We start from the raw sequence: 24,479 nt of genomic DNA, 5'->3' as shown, positions 1-24,479 counted from the left end.
TTAGGGTGGCTTCTCCAAACGCAGGGGATCTCCTCTCTGAAACCAATGCCCATATCCCTTGGGCTTCATCCTCATACATACAGAGTCCACTTGTGGGTTTCTGTCTGCTTGTTATTTGTGCCATCTGTTTCCTTGTTTGAATGTGATAAACAGGCCCCTGCAAGATGTGTTGCAGGAAAGCTGGCCCTTCCTTCAACAAACCTGTTCTTTTCCAGTCTGTTATCTGCCATGTGGGTCAAGTAGGCTGCCCTATGAGAGAAAGTTACGGACACTCACCCCTCTACCTCCAAGTCCTCTTACTGATCTTTGGTTTTGTAAAAGTAGTGTATGTATCATGATTTAATTTTCTACCGGGTTATGAAATAAGTTGTCAAAAAAGTAAAAAAAATCTGTAGACCAAAAGAGCCTCAGGTATCTGACCTTGACTTTACTCACTCCTTAAGAAGATTATATATACATACATAAACACACATACACACATCCCTAAACACACATACACACATCCCTGCACCTCTCCGTGTCTCACATAGGAGTGATGGTATTGTACGACTGCCAGATGCATAAATGCTCACTGATGGAATTTCTCCATATCTTCCCTTTGCCACATACAGTTTGATAGATGTTTATAGACCAAATGGAGAAGGAGCAGGAAGGGCCCATTGTTTTCTACCCTGGAAGGCCAGGAGGGCTCAAACTCCCTCTAGCCCCCTCTCTCAGCAAACACACCGGTCCGGTACTTCCTGATGGGGAAAGGCAGTGTTGCATCCCTGCTCCTGGAATTTCCTTCTCTATTCCCCTTATTCATTGCTTAGTTAACTTTTTTTTTTTTAAGATTTTATTTATTTATTCATGAGAGACACAGAGAGAGAGAGAAGCAGAGACATAGGCAGAGGGAAAAGCAGACTCCCTGTGGGGAAGCCCGATGTGGGACTTGATCTCAGGGTCCCAGGATCACGACCTGAGCCAAAGGCAGACGCTCAACCACTGAGCCACCCAGGCACCCACTTAGCTAACTTTGAAGGGCCCTTACAAATAGTTAAAGTGTCTGCTCCTTGAGGACACCATCTCTGGGCCCCAGGCTGATCTTGCAGCCTTCCCCCTATCCTGGCTTCCCCTGGGTCCACCCCTGGCCTGCCTGGGATCCCACTCTGCTTACTCGCTGGCTCCTAATGACATATCACTAAGGGAAGGAACAGTGTCTTATGAGCTGTGTAGTGCATGCAGTAGCATATAGCATATTGTGGTCAGTCGATAAATGTTTCCTGAGAAAAAAACAGCCAGGAACTTTGGGGAGCCCATCTTTCTCATTGAGATCAAGACCCCTAAGAAGGGATGCCTGGGTGGCTCCCTATTGGGAGCCTGCTTCTCCTGCCTATGTCTCTGCCTCTGTGTCTCATGAATAAATTAATAAAATCTTTAAAAAAAGACCCCTAAGAAAACTTTTTTTTAAACTATGACTTCATAGTTATTTAAGGATTTGAGCCAGTGATTGACACAAAATAGGCCAATAATAAGTTAGTTTCTATTTAGTTACTACTATTATCGTCCAGGAACCTCTACTTCTAAATAAGCTGATTCTTAACATCTCTCTACCTTTTTCCAGTCTTAACCCTCCTTGGCTTCATCCCTCTCTTGCCCTTAGCACCATTCCATTTATTTCACATTTCACTCTCCACTCTCCTTAGAGTTCCCTCAAACTACTCTGCCTTTTTTTTTTTTTTTAGAGATTTTATTTATTTATTCATGAGAGAACAGAGAAAGAGAGAGAGAGAGAGAGAGAGAGAGAGAGAGAGAGAGGCAGAGACACAGGCAGAGGGAGAAGCAGGCTCCATGCAGGGAGCCTGACGTGGGACTCGATCCCGGGACTCCAGGATCATGCCCTGAGCTGAGGAGGGCAGGCACTTCAACTGCTGAGCCACCCAGGTGTCCCCAACTACTCTGCTCTTAGAGTCACCCTCACTACCTAAACCCTGCATGCCCCAGCCTCTAACCAGGGCCTCCCAGAGGAAGCTGGGATCTGAGGGGGCTGAAGAGGGAGAAGGGGGACTTCTTCCTTTGCCTGAATCAGAAGGGACCAATCGATGGTTCTCAGATACGTTTGCTTGGCCTACAAAGGTGACAGTTTTTAAATAATGTACATTAGCTGCCAATATTTAAAAATCAGGATTTCTCATGATGCTAGGCCCAAATTCTTACATGGTAACAATCAAGCAGAGCAGAACCCAGCTGACCCCTTCAGAGCATCAGTTTTCTTTTCCACCACAGACTCCACTACTCCCTATTGCATCCTCCGCTGGGAAGTTGGGTGCTGATATTTTTGCATTCCCAGATTCCCAAATGCTGCATTATGGTAAGAGGAAAGTGAAATATTTCTGGTTCCTGCGTGTTTTCTGTTCTAAAGCATAAAAAATAGAAAGTACTACCCAAGAGGTCATATATTTCAAAAAAACATGGGAGTGAATGTACTGCTTTGTATGATTGAAGAAATTTCTTTTTTTTTTAACTTTTTTTAAATTTTTATTTATTTATGATAGTCACACACACACAGAGAGGCAGAGACATAGGCAGAGGGAGAAGCAGGCTCCATGCACCGGGAGCCCGATGTGGGATTCGATCCTAGGTCTCCAGGATCGTGCCCTGGGCCAAAGGCAGGAGCCAAACCACTGCGCCACCCAGGGATCCCTTGAAGAACTTTCTATAGTTAATATTTAAGTCTACACGTGTCTGGTTCAGAAGAATACAATTCAAGAAGCCATTCTGAAGCAAATCTAGCCTGATTCACTTGTCTTACCTTATCTCCTAACCCCAGAGGATTTAAAACCTCTGCTCATATTGATAGAGCCTCTTGGAACCCAAACAAATCCCAGACTCAGAGATTCATTGGCAGATGGATTTGGGCCTTACCTCCACTTGTTGTTTTCAAACTGAAGACAGACCAGACTGACCAGTAGCTTTCAGACTAGTGTGGAAAATACATTCTTACTTCTCAGCCAAGCTCTTGGTTTCCCTACAGGATGTGTTAATAAGAGGAGGGGAGGCAGGAAGTTGTCGGGTTGATAAACCACAAAATCAAATGTGTTTGGAAAATGTGAACTACAATTGGAATTAGATAACTCTATTCTTAACCATAAATTAAAATTATTTTTTTTGTTTTTTTATATTAAAATTATTTTTATTTTAACTTTTCTTTTTGAAATAATTTCAGACTAACAAAAAGTTGCAAAATGAAAAATGAAGATTTGCTTGTAAACTTTCACCCAGGGTCCCCAAATGTTAACATTTTACATAACAAGAGTACCAAGATGAAAACCACAGAATTAACATTGAAAAATGATGTTATCTAATATACAAAGTTTATTCAGATTTTACCAAATGTCTTGCTAACGTTCTTTTTCTGACCCAGTATCCAATCTAGGATTTCACGTTGCATTTAGCTGTCATGTCTCCTTACTTTCTAGCAGTGTGGTATAGTTCCTCAGTGTTTCTTTCTTTCATGACCATGATACTTGATTTTTAAATGTCCTTTAATTTTGATCTATTCTTTCCTCACGATTAAATTTGGGTTATTCATTTTGGTAAGAGTATCACAAAAATCATGCATCCTTCTCAGTGCACCATATCAGGATGTCCATGCTATCTGGCAGTGTCCCACAGTTTTCTCCACTGCAAGGTTACTTATGAATAACAAAGGGAAAAATAGCATTTTTTGGAGAATATATGAAAACATACCGGATACCCAAAGCAACCTACAGATTGAATGCAATCCCTATCAAATACTGACATTTTTCACAGAACTAAAACAAAAATCCTAAAATTTGTAGGGAACCACAAAAGACCCTAAATAGCCAAAGCAATCTTGAGAAAGAAGAACAAAGCTGAGGGTATCTCAATCCTAGATGTCAAGACATACTATAAGCTGTAGTGATCAAAACAGTATGGTACTGGCACAAAGACACAAAGATCAATGGAACAGAATAAAGAGCCCAAAAATAAACCCACACTTATATGGTCAATTAATCTACGGTAAAGGGAGACAAGAGTATAACTGGGGAAAAGACAGATTTTTCAATACATGGTGTTGGGAAAACTGGACAGCTACAGGCAAAAAGAATGAACCTGGATCACTTTCTAATACCATACACAAACTCAAATGGATTAAAGATCTAAATGTGAGCCCTGAAACCATAAACTCCTAAAAGAAAACACATGTAGTAATCTCCTAGGCATCAGCCTTAGCAACAGATTTATGGATATGTTTCCTCAGACAAGGGAAACAAAAGTAAAAGTAAACTACTGAGACTACATCAAAATAAAGGCCTCTGCACAGTGAGGGAAACCATCAACAAAACAGAAAGGCAACTTACCGAATGAGGAAAGATATTTGCAAATAATATATCTGATAAGGGATTAAGACCCAAAACATATGTTAAAAAAAAAAACTATCTCACACTCACACACACACACACACCAAATAATTTGATTTTTAAAATGGGCAGAGGATCTAAACAGACATTTTTTAAAAGATTTTATTTATTTATTTATTTGACAGAGAGAGAGCACACAAGTAGGAGTGGCAGGCAGAGGGAGGAGAAGCAGGTACTCTGCTGAGCAAGGAGCTTGATGCAGGGCTTGATCCCAGGACCCTTGGATCATGACCTGAGCCAAAGGCAGACACTTAACCTATTGAGCTACCCAGGCACCCCTGAATAGACATTTTCCCAAAGAAGACATATAGATGGCCAATAGATACATGAAAAGACGCTCAGCATCACTACTCATCAGGGAAATACAAATTAATACCTCAATGAAATATTACCTCACTCCAGTCAGAATGACTAGTATTAAAAAGACAAGAAGTAAAGGGGCATCTGGGTGGCTCAGTCAGTTAGGCATCTGACCCTTGGTTTCGGCTCAGGTTATGATCTCAGGATCGTAAGATTGGGCCATGTCAGGCTCCACCCTCAGTGGGGAATCAGCTAGAGATTTTCTCCCCTTCCCTCTTCCTCCCCTCACTCTCGTGCACTCTCTTTCTCTCTAAAATAAATTTTTAAAAATCTTTTTTAAAAAGACAAGAAAAGAAACAACTAGTGTTGGTGAGGATGTGGAGAGAAGAGAACCCTCACACACTGCTGGTGGGAATATAAATTGGTGCAACTACTGTAGAAATAATATGGAGGTTCCTCAAAAAACGAAAAATAGAATTATCATATAATCCAGTAATTCTACCACTGGGTATTTATACAAAGAAAACAAAAACACTAATTGAAGATATATGCACCCCTGTGTTTATTGCAGCATTATTTACACTAGTCAAGACATGGAAGCAATCCAAATGTCCACAGATAGATGAATGGATAGGAATAGAATATTACTTAGCCATAAAAAAGAATATAATTTTGCTATTTGCCCACAACATGAGGGACCTAGAGGGTATTATGTTGAGTAAAAATCAAACAGAAGTAGACAAATACTCACTTATATGTGGAATCTAAAAAACAACATAAAAAAACAAAAAGCAGACTTTTAAATACAAAGAACCACCTGGTGTTTGCCAGATGGGAGATGGGTGGGAGGATGGGCAAAATAGAGGTACAGACATCTTAGTTAATAATTAAGAGGTACAATCCCTGGGTGGCACAGCGGTTTAGCGCCTCCCTTTGGCCCAGGGCGCGATCCTGGAGACCCGGGATCGAGTCCCACGTCGGGCTCCCGGTGCATGGAGCCTGCTTCTCTCTCTGCCTGTGTCTCTGCCTCTCTCTCTCTCTCTCTCTCTCTCTCTCTGTGACTATCATACATTAAAAAAAATAATAATAATATTAATAATTAAGAGGTACAGACATCTAGTCATAAAGTCACAAAAATGAAAAGTACAGCATAGGGAATATAGTTAATATTACTGTAATAATGTTGTATGGTGACAGATGGTGACTACACTTACTGCGGTGAGCACTGAGTAATGTATAGAACTGTCAAATCACTACGCTGTACACATGAAACTAATATAACATAGTATGTCAGATATACTTCAATAATAAAAAAAATGAGTTTATAAATGAGAATATCCCTGGTCCCTTGATGCTGTCTACGGTCTTTATTATCCTACTTCATGGATTAAAAGATGGCCACCATTCTTTTCTGCTTCTCCCAGCCAGAGGTGGTATCTATTTCCCACCTGTTTGGATCCAGGCTGCTCTTGTTACTGGCCTTGATCAACAGAATGTGCTGGAAATGATTCTGTATAGCTCTCAAAGCTGGGCCTTAAAAGCACCTGCAGCTTCTGCTTTTGCCCCTCTTGGAATGTTCTCTTCTAGAAGACAGTCGTCGTGGAGAAGTTCAACTACTCTGAGCCTACCACACTGTGAGGACACCCAGGTTTCATGGAGAGAGAGAAGTGCTACATAGAGAAGCACAGAAGTGCCAGAATGTGAAGCCTTTTTTGACTCTCTAGGCGTGCCCAGCCACTGGTAGAAAGCAGCTGAGTGAACGACTCCAACATCATATGAAGCAGAAGAAACTGTCAGCCAAACCCTGCCCAAATTCCTGACCCACAGATTCATGAGCAAATAAGATGGTGTTATTTTAAACCACTAATGTTTGGGGAGCGTTTATTACATTGCAATAGATAACCTAAACACATACTTAGATCATTTATATATTTTTATTGCAGAAAATTACTGCATTTGATGAAAGTGCCACGCTAGACCTCACTGAGGGTGTTCTGTAGTATAGTGTTGTGTATATTTTACCTTTTTAAACTTAAAAAAAAAAATCTGAATTTTGAAATCCACCTGGGCCCAAGGGGTTTTTTTTGAGAAGGAATTGCCCTTTGTATTACAGAAATAGAGTTGTCTAGACTTCCTTCCTGTCTTCCTACATTCACTAAACGTCACGCTTTATGCCATAGACTTTTTTTCCCAGCCATTTCATATGCGCACCCCTGATTTCCCTGGCTGCATGGCCAGTTTCTCTAAAGCAGCAGGTCTCCAACTGACATGTTATTGTGTATCAGAGTCCCTTGGAAGGCCTGTTCAAACACAGCTTCTCCGGCTGGCCTGGGCTCGGTCTTCAGAATTTCTGACTCCGTGGGTCTAGGGTGGGGTTTGAGAGCCTGCATTTCTAACAGACTCCTAGGTGAGAGAACCGTCGCTCTAGGGGAGAGTGCCATTATTTTAATTTTTGTTGCATTTACCCACCTGTGCAAGGTGCTTAATAAACACTCATGGATGGAATTTCTCCAAATCCTCATCCTCATAATCCTTAACTTTTACTCCCTGAGGTCATCCTGACTAGGCCCTAGACTTCTAAGAAACTAATTCCTTGCTTTATTAGATTTCGTTTTTGCTTTCTCCTCACCTGATAGGACATGGTGAATAACAATAATAGTGAAAGGGAATATAAGGGAAGGGAGAAGAAATGTGTGGGAAATATCAGAAAGGGAGACAGAACGTAAAGACTGCTAACTCTGGGAAACGAACTAGGGGTGGTAGAAGGGGAGGAGGGCGGGGGATGGGAGTGAATGGGTGACGGGCACTGGGGGTTATCTGTATGTTAGTAAATTGAACACCAATAAAAAATAAATTAAAAAAAAAAAACATGTCCCTTCTGACCTCTTTTTTCACGTGTCTTGGAGCAGATCGGAAGGAAGGCCTTTCCTATCACCTGGAAGCAACCCTCTATCTGTGACCAAATTATTATTCCTTTCTTCTTGGTGGTTTCCATGTTCTTGCCAGCCTTTTACAAAAGATCTTCTTTTGGCCAGAGGCCCAATTTCTTAAAGCCTGCCTTTTACAGGTGGCACCACGGAGGCCCAGAGAAGCGGAGCCACTGGCTCATGGTCATAACAGCAAGTGCCCTGTTGGAGCTCGGGTCTCCTCTGACCCTCTAACAAGTGGTCTCACTCATCTCACCCCTCCCCATCCCAAGAAAGCACAGCCCGTTTGTCATAAACTTCGTTTTACACGACCCACACCTTTCAAGCTCCCCCCCACCCCGTCCCCCAGACATTTCCTTCGGAGGGCGACGGGATGCTCACACATTCGTGCTGACCAGGGGCCCCAAATGACTCCCGGGCCGGGTCTCCGGGGCAGGCGCCATCACCCAGACTCCGCGAATCCCCGCTAGGGCCCCTGCGAGCGCCCGGCAGAGTCGGGCCCTCGAAGCCCGGCGATTCAGTTGGTTCCTCAAATTGTTCCCGACCGGAGGGGCAGGAAACGCGGCGGCCCGCGGTGGCGGCCGCAGCGGGAGGGGGAGAAGCTCGGCCGGCTCCCGGGCAGTCCGCTCCCTGCCGGGCCGGGTCACCGCCCGACCCCCGGCCTCGGCCGTCGCGCGGGGGCTCGCTCCGGGGGCTCGCTCCGGGGGCTCGCTCCGGGGCCTCGCCCTCCCGCGGCCGCGCAGCCCCCGCCCCGCCGCCAGGTGGAGGGAGGCAGGTCGGCGGGCAGGTCTGCGGGCGGCCGCGCGGGGGGCGGGGCCCGGAGGGGGCGGGGCTGCGGCCGGCGCCCCGGGACCCCGCGCCCTCCGCCCCGCGCCCCGGGCCGCGCCCCCGGCCCCCCCGCTCCCCCCGCACCCCCGCCGGGGCCCCCGCAACAGGTGAGGCGGCCGCCGGCCCGCGGCGCCTCTACGGGGCGGTCCTTCTCCCGCCCGCCTCGCGCCCGCCCCTCTCCACGCCCCCTCCCCTCCTCCCGGCCTCCGCCGCCTCGGCTGCCGGCCGTCTCCCCGGCGCGGGGCTCTCCTCCTCCTCCTCCTCCTCCTCGTCCTCCTCGTCCTCCTCCTCCTCCTCCTCCTCCAACCCCCCCCCCCCGGGCCCGCGCCGAGGAGCGGGGGGCGCCGCGCACTCCACGGCACGCGCCTCGGTCCCCGCGCCTCCGCGCTCCCCTCCCCCCGCGGTGTCCCCAGGGCCCGGGCCGCGCGCCGGGGGTCCCCGAGGAGGGGAAGCCGGGCCGGCCGGGCGCGGCGATGGAGGAGCCGCAGCGCGCCCGCTCGCACACCGTCACCACCACCGCCAGCTCCTTCGCCGAGAACTTCTCCACCAGCAGCAGCAGCTTCGCCTACGACCGGGAGTTCCTCCGCACCCTGCCCGGGCTCCTCATCGTGGCGGAGATCGTGAGTGCGGGGCCGGGCCGGGCCGGGCCGGGGCGGGGGCGGGGCCGGGGCCGGGGGGCGGCTTCCAGCTTCCAGGAAGCCCTTTGGGCTCGGTCTCGCCGTCTGCCCCGGGTGCCAAACTCAGAGACCACCTCTCCGGGCGAGGTCGGGTCACCTTGCGCTCCCTGCCGGGCCCGCTCGCGGGTAGTGGAGGGTCTTGGGAGCGGGATGCCTGGTGGCCGTTGAGTTGGTGTTAATGAGCCTCACCGACACCTGATGCCTCCCTTGCCTGATCTCCACGTGGATGGCCTCCTCCCTAAAAGCAAAGCTTTCCAAAACTCCGGGGGGTGGGGGGGGGGGCGAAGAGGAGGAGAGGACTTTTTTCTTTGCCTAATTTATCTTCCCTGGTAGTAAGATTGAGGTGGATTAAAAAACTTATACTGAGTAAAATCTGAGGGCCTCAAGCCCGTTGAGGGCCAGAAGGTTTCCTGACTGGTGCTGTGCACATCCTGGTGTAGGCTCACAACATTTCTGGGGAGGAGGCCTGGAGTGTGCATTCTTCTCTTCATAGGACATGGAGGGAGGCTGAGCGGTCAAGTGATTTCTCCTTAAGCCCAGCCAGTCCTCTTGGCTGGAGCCCTGCTAACAGCTAGTGGTGGCTACTGTTAATTATCCTCACGGTGGGGCAGGGTCCCCTCAAAACCTTTAGATGCCTTTGTGCCCTGTAATCCACACAAGAGCCCTACCCCGTGAAAGTGGCTTCAATTATTCCATTTTACATGGGAAGAGACTGAGGCATAAGGAGGGGAAGTTAAGTCACACCTGAGAGTAATGGGACTGCAGTTCAGCCCCAGGCCTGACTCCAGGGCCCTGCTCTTCTTAACCCCTTAAGTTAAGGGGTATCTTCCCAGCTGTCTAACCAGTCCTCTATCATAGCTCACACACACTCCTTGAAACATTTGTGGCATTGAAATCTAGCTTATATGGGGTTAGAGAATGTGAGCTATGTTGGTATAAAAGTGGCAGAAGACTCGGGTGGTTTCTTAGAGAAGCCTCCAACAAAACCTGGTACATCAAATAGCTTACTTGCTCTTCTGGAGTCTCAGACCCCACCCCAGATCAACTGAATTGATTCCAGGGCACATAAAGTTTGAGAAGTGTTGACTCAGCTCATCCCCCCAGCTAGTTCCCTCAGGGAATGTTGAGGGATACAAGAGACCCAATAAAAACTAAGGTATTGGAATCACCTTGCAGGGCCTGAGTTATAGGAATTCGGCAAATATTTGCTATGTGAATGAAGTTGTAGGCAGGCTCCTCTGCTCCAGCAGAACAAACAGAAGCTAAAGTCAGAGATAGGGGCCTCTACCCAGGGTGGATTTGGACCAGGCATGAAGAAAAATGCCTTTTGTCTTCTGATTTCTGATCAATATGCTCTATGTTCCACACTTTTTCAGAAAATAGGAAAGTGAAGGACAAGATGTAAATGACCCACAATCCCATCACAGGAAACAACCACCAGTGGTTGATACTTTGGCATGGAAAAACAAGTAGGAAAAATTACCCATATCACTACAATAGTTCAATTTTTATTTCTGACAACTATATATGCACATGTTTTAAAGAGTCGGTTTTGGGGCACCTGGGTGGCTCAGTTGGTTAAGCGTCTGCCTTCAGCTCAGGTATGATCTCAGAGTCCTGGGAATGGAGCCCTGCATGGAGTCCTGCGTGCTTCTCCCTCTACTTCTGCCACCGCCCCCCACCCCACGCTCATGTGCTCACTCTCTCTCAAATAAATAAATAAAATCTTTTTTTAAGAAAAGGAGAAAAAAGGTAAAAGGAGTTTCAGAGAAAAAAACAGGACAATTTAAAAATATCTCCTTATACTTACATAAGTTTTCCTGATTGAGAGAACACACCAGGTTCTCAGTATAATGGAAGAAAATGGACTCAGAAGGCAGCACATTAGTGTGATCTTATAGATCTCTCAGGAGAGTCCACAGGCTTCCAGAAGGGAAAGAAAAGAAAGGATGAAGAATTGAAATTTCTGAAAACAACAGAACAGCTAAAAGACAATGGAGGAATACTTTCCAAATTCTGAAGGGAAACAATTTCCAATCTAACATTCTTTACCTAATCAAACTATTAATTATGTGGAAGAGATTGAGATATTTTGAAAGATGTAAATCTCAATACACACATATATCCCTTCTCAGGAAACTACTAAAGTCTGTGTGGTCCCCCCACTGGGAGTTAGGCAAAAGAGAGAGGAACACTGGTCAGGAGAAGCAGGGGACCCAGCCCAGAAGAGAAGAAGAGAGAAAGAATCTCCAGGGTGCTGCTGCAGGAGACCCCAGGCTGTCAGCTGTACCCAGGTATGCAGGCCAGGTGGGAGCGGGTCAGAGGCTCCCAGAGAGGATTGGTCATGAGACAACCTTGATAGAATTCCAGATGTCTCTTGGTTGCCTGATAGGAAATTTTGACAAGGTAAAATTAGTGAGGAAACAGATAAAGAAGGAAGAAATGGAAAAGAAAATCACTAACTCCAGGGAAACAAACTGGGCAGAAAAGGAAAAGCGCTCACAGACTACTCAGTGGCTCAGCTGTGAACAGTGTCTATGGTGTCCTAAGGTCAACACTGATTGTTAATTTAACCCCAAACATAGCGGGAGACAGGCAGGGTATAGGTATAATATAGGTTGAGATGGGTAAAAGATGGTTTGGGAGTGCTAAAGCCTCTTCTCCCAGAGGGGGAAGCCAGTGGATAACACCTACAACTGCGAAAAACAGATCAAGGAACAGATTATAAACGTGTTATTTACAGCTCTAAGGGATTTTAAAACGAAGAGACAGTGGGGCAAACTTATAAGTCTGCCTGTAAGACTGACATACATACATACATACATTTATTATTTATTTGTTTGTTTGTTTATTTTAAAGATCTTATTTAGGGATCCCTGGGTGGCTCAGCGGTTTGGCTCCTGCCTTTGGCACAGGGCGCGATCCTGGAGTCCCAGGATCGAGTCCCTCGTTAGGCTCCCGGCATGGAGCCAGCCTGCTTCTCCCTCCTCCTGTATTTCTGCCTCTTTCTCTCTCTCTGTGTCTATCATAAAAATAAATAAATCAATCCATCTTTAAAAACAAATAAAGATCTTATTTATTTGAGAGAGAGAGTCTGTGGTGGGAAGGGGCAGAAGGAGAGAGAGAGTGAGAGAAGCAGATTTCCGGCTAAGCAGGAAGCCCAAAGCAAAGCTTGATCCCAGGCCCCTGGGATCGTGACCCGAGCCGAAGGCAAATGCTTAACCAACTGAGCCACCCAGCTGCGCCAACCCTTTTTTTCCCCCTATGCGTGTATATTATTATCATTTTTTTTATGGGTTTATGACATGCAGTGTTCACTTGCCATACCATAAGCATTTCTCAGGATCTTGGATCTCAATTATTACAGTTTTCTGTTGTAGGGAAGTGCTGTATTTGATTTCCTCTCTTCTCTATTTTAAAACTAACATGTTAAAAAAAATAAATAAATAAAAAATAAAACTAACATGTTTCAAGGTGCCTGAGTGGCTCAGTTGGTTGGGTATCTGACTCTTGATTTCAGCTTGAGTCATGATACCAGGCTTGTGGGACCAAGCTTTACATTGGGCTCTTTGCTGGATGGAGAGCCTTTTGGGATTCTCTCTCCCTCTGCATGCTCTCTATCTCTAAAAAAAATACAATAAAAGTTAAAAAAAATAAAATTAACACGTTTCTAGGTTTTACTAGTATAACCAGTGCTATAGCAATCTTCCTTCTTTGTCCCTCTTCCCACTTTTAACCAGTAATTTTCTCAAGGGAAAGTTCCTTAAAGTAGAATTGTGTGTCAAAGAGTACACAAATTTAAGGGTTTTGTTACATATTCTTCTTTTTTTTTAGATTTTATTTATTTATTCATAAGAGAGGCAGAGACACAGGCAGAGGGAGAAGCAGGCTCCATGCAGGGAGCCCGAACCGAGACTCGATCTTGGGTCTCCAGGATCACACCCTGCACTGAAGGCAGCGCTAAATCGCTGAGCCACCTGGGCTGCCCTTGTTACATATTCTGAAGTTATCTTTCCACAAAGTTCTGCCAGTTTAAATTATTATCCGTAGTGTGAGCCTATTAAACATTTTTTTTTACATTAGAAGAGTTTCTAAAATAAAAAGTGTGAAGGATCACCTCAAATGATATATGCTTTACTGATCTAAGATAAGATAGTTTTTTGTTCATGTTTTAATGTCTGCATCAGGTTGTGGCTTATCATGGATAGTTTTTTGGAGGCAGTGCAGTCTCGCACCACTGATTCTTTATGGGGTGAAGGAAGCAGGTTTCAAACTATTGCTATCCTAGCCCTGGCATTATGATAGACCTACCCCCAGAAGAATGTTACTTTTTGCCTTGAAAAAAACCCCAAATGCTGACACAAAGAATTGCTAAGACTCTTCCTGCTTAACCTGGGAGAAATTATTATTTAATAGAGAACAAAACATAATGTTTCCCCAAATCTGTTGTCAAAATCCGTAGCCCTGGCTTTCCCCCAGGAGTGAATGGTTGTAGCTAACCTATTCAAACACTTTGGATTGTGCCAATGTAACATTGTGTTGAAACCAAATTGTAGTCATTTCCTTCCGTTTAAGGTTTTATAACAAGCTAGAAGCAATCCAGTGCTTGACCTGTTGACTTGTGGGATGCTGTGATCTTATAACAATTACGAGTATTTGAAGAATTAAAGTGATTTGTCAGAAGCTGAGTTAATTGCACCCTTCCTGTTATCTGGTGACTTCAAAATGAATTACAGCATCCGTGTAATAATATTGGGTCACCTTTCATATACTTACTGTCATTAGCCGACTTAGGTGGGGAAGGACGAATAGAGTTTACTGAGAGCTAGAATCTAAATTATACTATCTGGTTGAAGTCTTAAAAACTGTGAACACAGGTTTTTTATTTTGCAAAAATAATACCTAGTTTTTGTAGAAAAAATAGAAGAATTTAGGTAAGAAACCCCCCTGTAATTCTATCCCTATGGTGGTTCCTACCAGGCGTAGTGCTAGAAGAGGCTGGAATTAAAAAAAAAAAAAAAAAATTGGTTATTGTAATATGTGAAGCTTCTCCTGATGTTTAGTGCCCTGGAGATCAGGGTTGCTAAATGTTCTGAAGTGCATAGGACAGTCCCCAACAATGAATGAATTGTTTTACCAATTGCCAATAGTACCACTGTTAAGGAACTCTGAGTTGACTCTTGTTATAAACCATTGCAGAGTTTTTCAAGTGGTTATGTATCATTTATCTGTAATTTTTTTAAATACAGTCACTTGTAAACTAGTCTTTTTGCTTATTGCTATGACTATCTGTGCTGGATATCTCCCATTTGTCCCTCAGATCCACTCTATACCCTGCTCCACTCTTCTCCACCCTGAAGACTGACTTGCATGGACCGTCCCAAGGGGACTTCTCTGATGTTTCACTGAATTCATCCAAAAGTGGTTCCTGCAGGAGGCGGGTAGGGTAAGAGGAGAACAGGTCCTGGTTATTCAGTCCCTAGGATTCATCCCTGCTGACTCTCAGCAGGTTGACTCTGTCCCTCCACGGAAGGCGGGCTGTCTGGCAACCCTCTCCACACAGCTGTTTTTCCTGGCTCTGATAGCCATTCACTCCCAGCTGCTTACCATTGCCAGGCACTGCACTATCACTGTGGTTTTCCTGCACTCTGCTTTATAAATAACACCTTTATTAAACTCAACTCAGATTACCCAATCTGAAAGTGCCATGTGTCCTGCAGAGACCTGATAGATTATCTTTTCTCATTAATAATTAATTTCTTATGACATTCTTAATGGCCACATAGTATTCCATAAATATCCAGGCTCCTTCCGTTCAATTTATGTTTCTTTCCTTTAAAACTGTAATAAAATTCCTTTATGCTCTTTCTGTGTTTTTTTTTTTTTTTTTTTTTTTTTTTTAGATTTTATTTATTTGAGAGTGCGAACACTAGTAGGGAAGAGGGGCAGAGGGGGAGAGAGAGGTGGCAGGAGAAAGAAGCAGACTTCCCACTGAGCAGGGATCCCCATGCGGGGCTTGATCCCAGGACCCTGGGATCGTGACCTGAGCCGAAGGCAGATATTTAACCGACTGTTAAGGTGCCCTTTTCTGGTTGTTAATGTTTTCTAAGGAGGAATACTTAGAATTGAATAAAAGTTCTATGAATTCTCTTTAAAGTCAAGTTTATTGAGGTTTCTAATAAAATTCACCCTTTTTACTGTAAAGTTCTGTTTTAGCATGTGCATTCTTAAAAAGCAGCTCTATGAAAATAGATCATAAAATTGACCTTTTTAATGTGTACAATTCAAGGATTTTTAGGATACTCACAGAGTTGTTACCAACACTATTTTAGATCATATTTGTCACCTCAGAAAGAAATCCCATACCTATTAACAGTTACTTCCTATTCTTCCCTCCTCTTAGTTTTTGGTAACCATTAGTCTTATTTCTGTCTCTAGAGATTTGTCTATTCTGGACATTTCACAAAAATGGCCCTACAATATGTGACTCTGTCTGGTTTCTTTTACTTAACATAATGCTTTTATTTTTATTATTATTTTTTAATATAATGCTTTTCGTGGTCATCCATGCTATAGCATCTATCAGTACTTCATTCCTTCTATTGCAAATAATATTCCATTGTATTATATGTATATTATTTTGTTTATTCATCAATTGATGGGCATTTGAGTTATTTCCACATTTTGACTATTATGAGTAATGCAGCTATGAACCTTCACGTACAAGTTTTTTTGTGGACATATGTTTTCACTTCTCTTGGGCACTTACGTAGGAATGGAATGGCTGAGTCATAGGGTAACTCTTTGTTTAATATTTTGAAGTACTGCTAGACTATTTTCAAAGTGGCTGCACTACACACACTACAATCCAGCCAGCAATCCGAGTTTCAATTTCTCTACATCCTCACTAAGATTGTTTATTATCTGCTTTTTAAAAGATATTTATTTATTTATTTATTTTAGAGAGATAGAGAGTGCACATGTGAGCAGGAGTGAGGAAACAGACTCCCTGTTGACTGGGGAGCCTGACGTTGGGCTCCATGCCAGGACTCTAAGATCATGACCTGAGCTGTAACCAAGAGTTGGAAGCTTAACTGACTGAGCCACCCAGGCGCCCCCTATTTTCTGTCTTTTTAGTTCTGGGTGTCATACAGAATGTGAAGTGTTATCTCATTGTGGTTTTGGTTTGTATTTCTATGACAACTAATGATTTTGAACAGCTCTTCATATGCTTATTGGTCATTTGTATATCTTCTTTGGGGAAATGTCTATTCAGATCCTTTGATACTTAAAATATTATTTTATTGTTGAGTTGTAAGAGCTCTTTATATATTATGGATACAATTCTCTTATTCAGGTATATGATTTGCAAATATTTTTCTTCCATTCTGTGGGTTGTCTTTTCACTTTATGGATGGTGTCCTTTGAAGTCAAGCAAAGGTTCTTTAATTGATAAAGTTCAGTTTATGTATTTTTTCTTTTGTGGCTTATGCTTTTTATATCATATCTGAGAATACTTTCTTAATGCATGGTCATGAAGATTTACTTTTATGTTTTTTTCCTAAAAAGTTGTATAGTTTCGTCTTAACTTTGAGTCTGTGATACATTTTGAGTTGCCTTTTATATATCGTATGAGGGTAGGGGTCTAAGTTGATTCTTTTCCCGACAGATATCTAATTGCCCCAACACCATTTGTTGAAAAGACTAGTTTTCTCCCATTGAGTTGTCTTGGTACCCTTGTCAAAAATCAAATGTAGTGTAAGGGTTTATTTCTTGATTCTCAGTTCTATTCCATTGATCTCTATGTCCTTGTGCCAGTACCACACTGTATTGATTAGCTTTGTAGAAAGTTTTGAAATCAAGAGTTGTGAGTGCACCAAATTTATCTTTTTTCAAAATGTTTTTTTGGCTATTCTCAGTACCTTGCATTTCCATATGAATTTTAGTATTAGTTTGTCAATTTCTCCAAAAGTGACAGCTGAAATTTCAATATGGATTGTACTGACTCTAGATCAATTTGGGGTGTATTGCCATCTTAACAAAATTAAAATTTCCAATTCATGAACATAGAATGTGTTTCCATTTAATTAGGTTTTCTCTAATTTCAACAATGTTTTGTAGTTTTCAGCACACAAGTCTTGTTTTTCTTTAGTTAGATTTATTCGTCAGTACTTTTTCTTTCTGATGCTATTACAAGTGGAATTATTAATTTTATTTTTTTGGCTCTTCATTGTTAGATCATAGAAATCTAATTGAGTTCCATATCCTTGATCTTGTATCCTACAATTTTGATGACTTCATTTATTAGTTCTAAGTTTTTTGGTGGTTTGGCATATGTGTTTTTAAGATTCTACTGCCAAATTATACAGAAGGGTTTATAGCAATTTGCATTTCCTCTAGTGGTGTTTTAGTGTGTAACAGGGTTTGTTTCTGCAAATACTCAAGCTTTCTTTTAATATTTGCCAATTTTGTTGGAATGGGAGATAGTCAAAATAATTAAAACTAGTTTGGAATGGACACCAGAAAGAACATCAGCTGATATTTAGGGGAACCCTGGACATGTAAAAATGAACAAATTGTTTTTATTTTCATTTTGGAGATTATTAAAGTTGAATATTTATTAAATGCTCATTAGCCATTTATTTCTTCTTTTGGTAACTGCTTGATTTTTCCTCTTCACTGAAAACTTTCTTTAAAAAATGTTTTGAAGATATAAAAGAGAAAACTCTTTTTAAAAGATTTTATTTATTTATTTATTTATTATTATTTATTTATTTATTATTTATTCATGAGAGAGACACAGAGAGAGGCAGAGACATAGGCAGAGGGAGAAGCAGGCTCCCTGTGGGGAGCCTCATGCAGGACTCAATCCCAGAACCCTGGAATCACACCCTACACCGAAGGCAGATGCTCAACCACTGAGCTACCCAGGCATCCCAAGAGAGAGAAAACTTAAATGAAAATTATCTCCCAGGAGAGAAATAAGATTGGTTTGGGGAATGTGTTCGAATGGGTTGTTTGCTTTTTAACTGCTTTTTATAGGTTTACATTTTTTAATAATGAGAATATATTTATGGGTTAATGGAATTCAAGAAGCTTGTAGCAGAGTAGTAAGTGCTCACTGTAAAGATAAATTTCAAATCATTTATATATGGGATGAAAACTGCAAGTCTGCTAACCTATGCCCTCCACTCCATCCCTCATCCAGCCTGCTGCCTTGTACTTACCATTCACATTTCTCCTAGACCTTTTTTCTATATCTGTGCAAATATATAGTATGACACACATACATGAATGAGCATGTTACATATATCCTGCTACTATTTCATCATTTAATAATATCTTGATTTTTTTTATGTTCTTATGGGTATTAATTTTCTCTGTCACTTGTTAATAGCATCAATCATGCCATTTTCATCAAAATAAATTTCTAATTTGCACGGATAAATCCTTATCTTTTGGGAAACTGGGTGGCTCAGTTGGTTAAGTGTCAGACTCTTACTTTCAGCTTAGGTCATGATCTATCTCAGGGTTGTGAGATTGAGCCCTGCATCGGGCTCCAAACTCAGCATGGAGTCTGCTTGAGATTCTCTTTCTCCTTCTCCCTTAGCCCTTCCCCTGCTTGCATGCTCTCTAAATAAAAAAATATCTTTAAATTGTTATCTTTATTTGGCCTTCTAGGATTTATTTTGCTTAAACATGGCTTCCCTACCCCCAGGATTATGCAAATATTTTAAGAAAATACAGGAGAATTTTAAAAAATTATTTAATTTTAATTTTTTAAGAGATTTTATTTATTTGAGGGAGAGGGAGTGTGTGAGAGAGAGAACATGAGTGGTGATGGGCAGAGGGAGAAGTAGACTTCTTGCTGAGCAGAGAGCACAAGGTGGGGCTTGAACCTAGGACTCAGGGATCATGACCTGAGCCAAAGGCATATGCTCAACTGACTGAGCCACCCAGATACCCCTAGGAGAATTTTTTAGTATTAAAAGTATTTACCAAAAAAAAAAAAAAGTATTTACCCTCTTAAGCCATAAGTTCCTTTTGTGTGTATGAGGTAAGAATGTGATTTCACGTTTTTCCCCAAATGGGTATGTAGTTGTCTCACCATTAATCATACCATATTCCCATATATGTGTAACTATTTCTTGACCCTAATTCTTGAGTCAATTCTAAACCCTTTTAATTACCATAGATTCATTGCGAATTTTAATATCTAGTAGTCTTACTAATTTTTCTATTTCTTTGCTATTCGTGTATATTTACACTACTACAAGTGATTTTCAGAATCAGTGTTCCCTAATCCCCCTTACAACATTGATTAAATTTATTTATGTTAATTTGATAATTTAATTATGTATAAATTAATATGATTAGTTAATTATAATTAGTATTATAAATTAATATGATACTGAATCTCATAACCTATGAATACTGTATCCCTTTATTTGGGTCAGTTTATGCTCTTGAAGTCCTAAGTTTTTTCTAAACGAATCTTATGTATTTTTTTAAAGCTTTTATTTATTTATTTGATGGGTAGAGTGAGTGACAGAGCATGAGCAGGGAGAGGGGAAGAAGGAGAGGGACAAGCAGACTCCCCACTGAACAGGAAGCCCGATGGAAGCCAAAAGCAGATGCTTAACCGACTAAGCCAACCAAGCGCCCCTTATGTATTTCTTACTAGAATTATGAATTCTTAATTTTCAATAAGGGAGACTTGTCAAAAATTTTATCAATTTCTGATTATTTGTGGTTTATAAATCAGCTGTTATTTTTCTTATTTTAATCTTGTGTGTAGCCATCTTATTTGAGTTTCTAGTTCTAATAGTTTTAAAAGTAAAATTATAGTACTATCTGTGAATAAGGAGTGTTTTCTTCTTACTATTTTTTAAATTTTTAAAAAAATATTTTATTTATTTACTTGAGAGAGAGAATGCACACGTGAGAGAGCACAAGATGGGGAGAGGGGCAGAGGGAGAAGCAGATGCAGGACTCAGTCCCAGGACCCCAGGATCATGACTTGAGCCAAAGAAAGATGCTTAACCAACTTAGCCACCCAGGTGCCCAGGACTGTTTTCTTTTCGTGTTTATATTTATACTTTTTTTTTCCCCCACTATTGCATAGGTTGAGACGACTAGAGTAATGTTGAATGATTGGGATGAAATGAGTGTCCTTGGCTGGCTCATAACTTAAGTTGAGCTGTTTCTAATGTATTAATGATAGTACAGGTTTAACTATAGGTTATGGTAGATATTTTTTGTGAGTTAAGGAAGGGAAGTTTAACTTGTACCTATTTTAATCAGAAATGATTGTTGAATTTAGAAGATAGGATTTGGGGGAAGAGTGTTCATTGATGTGATGATCATCCAGGGTTTTAGTTCCCTTAATTTGCTAATGGAGTGAATTATAAATCTAATATTGACTCATTTTTGTGATCTTGGAAAAATCTCTACTTAGTTATAATATCTTTTCATATTCTATTATATTTAAAACTTTTTTTTTTTACTCTTGAATTTAATTTGTTCATATTATATCTGGCTGTTTCTACACCCATATGTAAGATCAACCTTTTGGGGGCAGCCCAGGTAGCTCAGCGGTTTAGTGCTGCTTTCAGCCCAGGGCCTGATCCTGGAGACCCGGGATCGAGTCCCACGTCGGGCTTCCTGCATGGAGCCTGCTTCTCCCTCTGCCTGTGTCCCTGCATCTCTCTCTCTGTGTGTCTCTCATGAATAAAGAAATAAAATCTTTAAAAAAAAAAAAAAGATCAACCTTTTGATTCCTTTGCTGTGATCTGTTTTGTTTTATTTTAATATCTCCATGTGAGCTTTTTTGGCCAACATTTATCTGTTATGCTCTTGTCCCTTTATTTTGAGTTGAGGTGAGATTTGCTAAACATAAAATTAATTATTTAAGTTTTTATTTTAATTCCAGTTAGCATACAGTGTTACATTAGTTTTAGGTGTACAATATAGTGACTCAGCAATTTCATACATTGCCCAGTACTCATCAGAACAAGTGCCCTCCCCAGTTCCCATTATCCACTTCACCCATCCCCTGACCCCTTCTGGTAACCATCGATTTGTTCTCTCTAGTTAAGAGTCTGTTTCTTGTTTTGTCTCATTCTCCCTTTTTTCTCCCCTTTGTTTGTTAGAATTGTTTCTCAAATTCCACAAATGATTGAAATAAAATTATTTTAAGTGAACAATTGAATGGCATTTAGTACATTCACTGTGTTGTACAATCACCACTTCTATATAGTTCCAAAACATTTAATCTTCCCAAAAGGAAACCCTCCTTTTATTCTTTACCTTTTTTCTTCCTGTTATAAGTATATTTTCTATACCCATCATATAGCGAAATTTTATTTCTCTACCCAGTCTTGGGTAGAGAGAACAAGAGAACTTGTTTTCAACATGAAAATTTTATCACATTTATATTTATTATAATAACTTATTTAGAATTTTTAGTTTTCTTTTTTCTTCTAGTGAATAAAATTATAAATTCTATTTTGTTTGGAGTTTACTTTTTAAATTTTACTCGAAATATCTAAATATTTTTTCTGACCACCCAGAAAATTAAGATGTTTAACCATTCAAAAAATGATACTGTCCTCCTTACCTATTCTTTACCATATACTTTGTGTTAGACAGTTTTTTCTGGGTTTTTAAAATAATGCCTTTATTGATGCAATTTCCATGTCCACTCATTTAAAGTGTAAAACTCATGGCACCTGAGTGGCTCAGTTGGTTAAGTGTCTGCCTTTAGCTCAGGTCATGATCTCAGGGTCTCTCAGATAAATAAAATCTTAAAAAAAAAAAAAAGTGTACAACTCAGGTGACTTAGAATATCAGAAGTTGTGCAGCCAACACGGCAATCAGTTTTAGAACATTTTCATTATCCATTCCCAAAAGAAACCCCATACCTGTTAGCAGTTATTCTCTATTTTCCCGTAACCTCTCCCCACATGCTCTAGGCAACCACCAATTTGTAATCTGTCTGTATAAAATTTACCTAGTTTGGATATTTCATATACATGAAATCTTATAATATGTGGTCTCTTGTGATTGACTTCTTTACCTAGCATAATGTTTTCAGGGTTCATCCATGTTGTAGCATGTGTCAGTACTTTATTTCTTTGTATTGCCAAATAAAATCCATTTTGTGGCTCTACCACATTTTACCCATTCATGAATTTATGGACATTTGGTTTTTTTCTGCCTTTTAACATTGTTGATGCTACTACGAATATTCACGTACAATATGTTTTTGCATAGACCTAAATTTTCATTTCTCTTGCATGTATTCCTAGGAGTAGAATTGCTGGATCATCTGAAAATTCTACATTTATCTATTTGAGAAACTGCCTGACCATTCTGCAGAGTGGATGCACTACTTTTTATTTATTTAAAAAAATTTTTTTAATCAATGAATTTGTATTTTAAGTAATCTCTACACCCAGCACAGGACTCAAATCCACAACTCCAAAATTAAGAGTCACATGCTCCACTGACCAGGCCAGTCAGGCACCCCACTGCACTACTTTTTAAAAAGTGGTTTCGGGATCCCTGGGTGGCTCAGCGGTTTAGCACCTGCCTTTGGCCCAGGGCGCGATCCTGGAGTCCCGGGATCGAGTCCCACATCGGGCTCCCGGCATGGAGCCTGCTTCTCCCTCCTCCTGTGTCTCTGCCTCTCTCTCTCTCTCTCTCTCTCTCTCTCTGTCTATCATAAATAAATAAATCTTTTTAAAAATTTAAAAAAGTGGTTTCTTAGGAATTGTTCCTTGCTGGTTGTCTGGAGCTTCCCACCCATATCACTGAACAATTACTTGGACTTAACAAGTTTAGATTTTTTCACAGCCTTCTGTCAATTTTTTGTGTCACTTACTTTCTTGATTTATTTTTCAATTTCAAGATAACTCCTTGAGTAATTCTTTTAGGAAGAGTTTGAAGATGGTAAACTTTTTAAATGATTGCACATCTAAAAACATTTTTCTCCTATCTTCATATTTGAATAATAATTTGGTATAAAATTATAGGTCTTAACATTTCTTTTCATTAATTCTTTGAAGATCTTGCCTCATTGTCTCCAAGCATCCCATACTGTTAATAAGAGACCTGATGGTCTGGTAGACCCTAAAGAAGCCTGTGAGGTTCAATCCATTCATGATTATGCATTCCCAGAGACAGTTGCAGTGCAAACCTTGCATGATGTGACTTGTATGTTGTATTACCCATGAGAATGTAGAAAGATGGCACTGGTAATATAGTAAGAAATTGTAGGCGGAATGTTGTTTTATTGGGGTGAAATGGTTTGTGGAAGGTAGTTTTGGAGCCATATCTGGTAATTATACTGGAGCTTCAGGTTGTTGTGGTTGGGAATTAAAGATGACTGTGAAACACTCACTTGGTTTTCTGAGTCTTGATGGGGTCTCTCCCTGGGCAGACAGAGTGCTGTTGCCCCAACATGAGATTAATGGAGAGGATCTGAAGTCCCTCTCTCAGGGCAGCTCTAGCCTGATGTCCCGTGGTGCTCCCTGCTGAGAATATGTCCTTTGCATCACTTGCAGGACATAACCTTTGTAATATTTAAGTCAGAGGGCTTGTTTGCCTTCAGCTATAAACCCACTCCTCTGTGGGAATAATGTTCTTTTTTTTTTAGCAATCAAATGGTTTTTTTAAATCTCCCTAGAAGCTTTTGGAGTTTTCTCCCTATCTTTAGAAATCTGTAGAGAGGGGATCCCTGGGTGGCTCAGCGGTTTGGACCCTGCCTTTGGCCCAGGGCGCAATCCTGGAGACCCGGGATCCAGTCCAGCATCGGTCTCCCAGCATGGAGCCTGCTTCTCCCTCTGCCTGTGTCTCTGCCTCTACCTCTGTCTCTCTCTGTGTCTATCATAAATAAATAAATAAATAAATAAATAAATAAATAAATAAATAAATAAATAAATAAATATTAAAAAAAGAAATCTGTAGAGATCATATACTTTGCCACTGTATGTCTAGAAAAGCATTCTTTTTTTTTTATCAGCCTTCATTGGACCCTATATAACTAATATCAAAATCTGTCTTCAGCACAGAGAAATTTTTTGTATTTCCTGTTTCTGTTCTGTTTTCTCCTTCCAAAATATCTTTATTCAATCCAGAAGTTCCAGGAGAGATTAAACTGTCTTCAGGATCTCCTTGCTTTTTTTTTTTTTTCTTTCAAACTTTCCTTCGCTTTGTTCTTTTTGCAGAGCCTTAGGGAAATAACACTTTCAGCCCACATTCAGATTTTCTGTTGAGTATGGTGTTTTGGAGCTTTGATATTTTTAATTCCCAACAGTTTG

General features: G+C 41.2%; 1 protein-coding gene across 2 annotated transcripts in view; it reads left to right on the top strand.

Moving 5' to 3' along the window:
* Positions 1 to 8,883: 8,883 nt before the first annotated feature.
* CMTM8 (CKLF like MARVEL transmembrane domain containing 8) overlaps positions 8,884 to 24,479 on the top strand; it is a 109,773-nt gene continuing 94,177 nt past the window's right edge. Inside the window, exons 1-2 of one of the 2 annotated variants that reach the window (XM_038570612.1) lie at positions 8,884 to 9,099; positions 11,292 to 11,450. In XM_038570612.1, coding sequence (XP_038426540.1) covers positions 8,953 to 9,099; positions 11,292 to 11,450 — 306 coding nt within the window. In that variant the 5' untranslated portion in view covers positions 8,884 to 8,952. The remainder of the gene's footprint in view (positions 9,100 to 11,291; positions 11,451 to 24,479) is intronic. The other variant, XM_038570613.1, reaches the window with a different exon arrangement.

The sequence above is a fragment of the Canis lupus genome, chromosome 23 (genome assembly GCF_011100685.1).
Source record: "Canis lupus familiaris isolate Mischka breed German Shepherd chromosome 23, alternate assembly UU_Cfam_GSD_1.0, whole genome shotgun sequence".
Classification (NCBI taxonomy): domain Eukaryota; kingdom Metazoa; phylum Chordata; class Mammalia; order Carnivora; family Canidae; genus Canis; species Canis lupus.
Note: the sequence above shows the minus strand (reverse complement) of the source record. Positions and strands in the feature narration are given on the sequence as shown.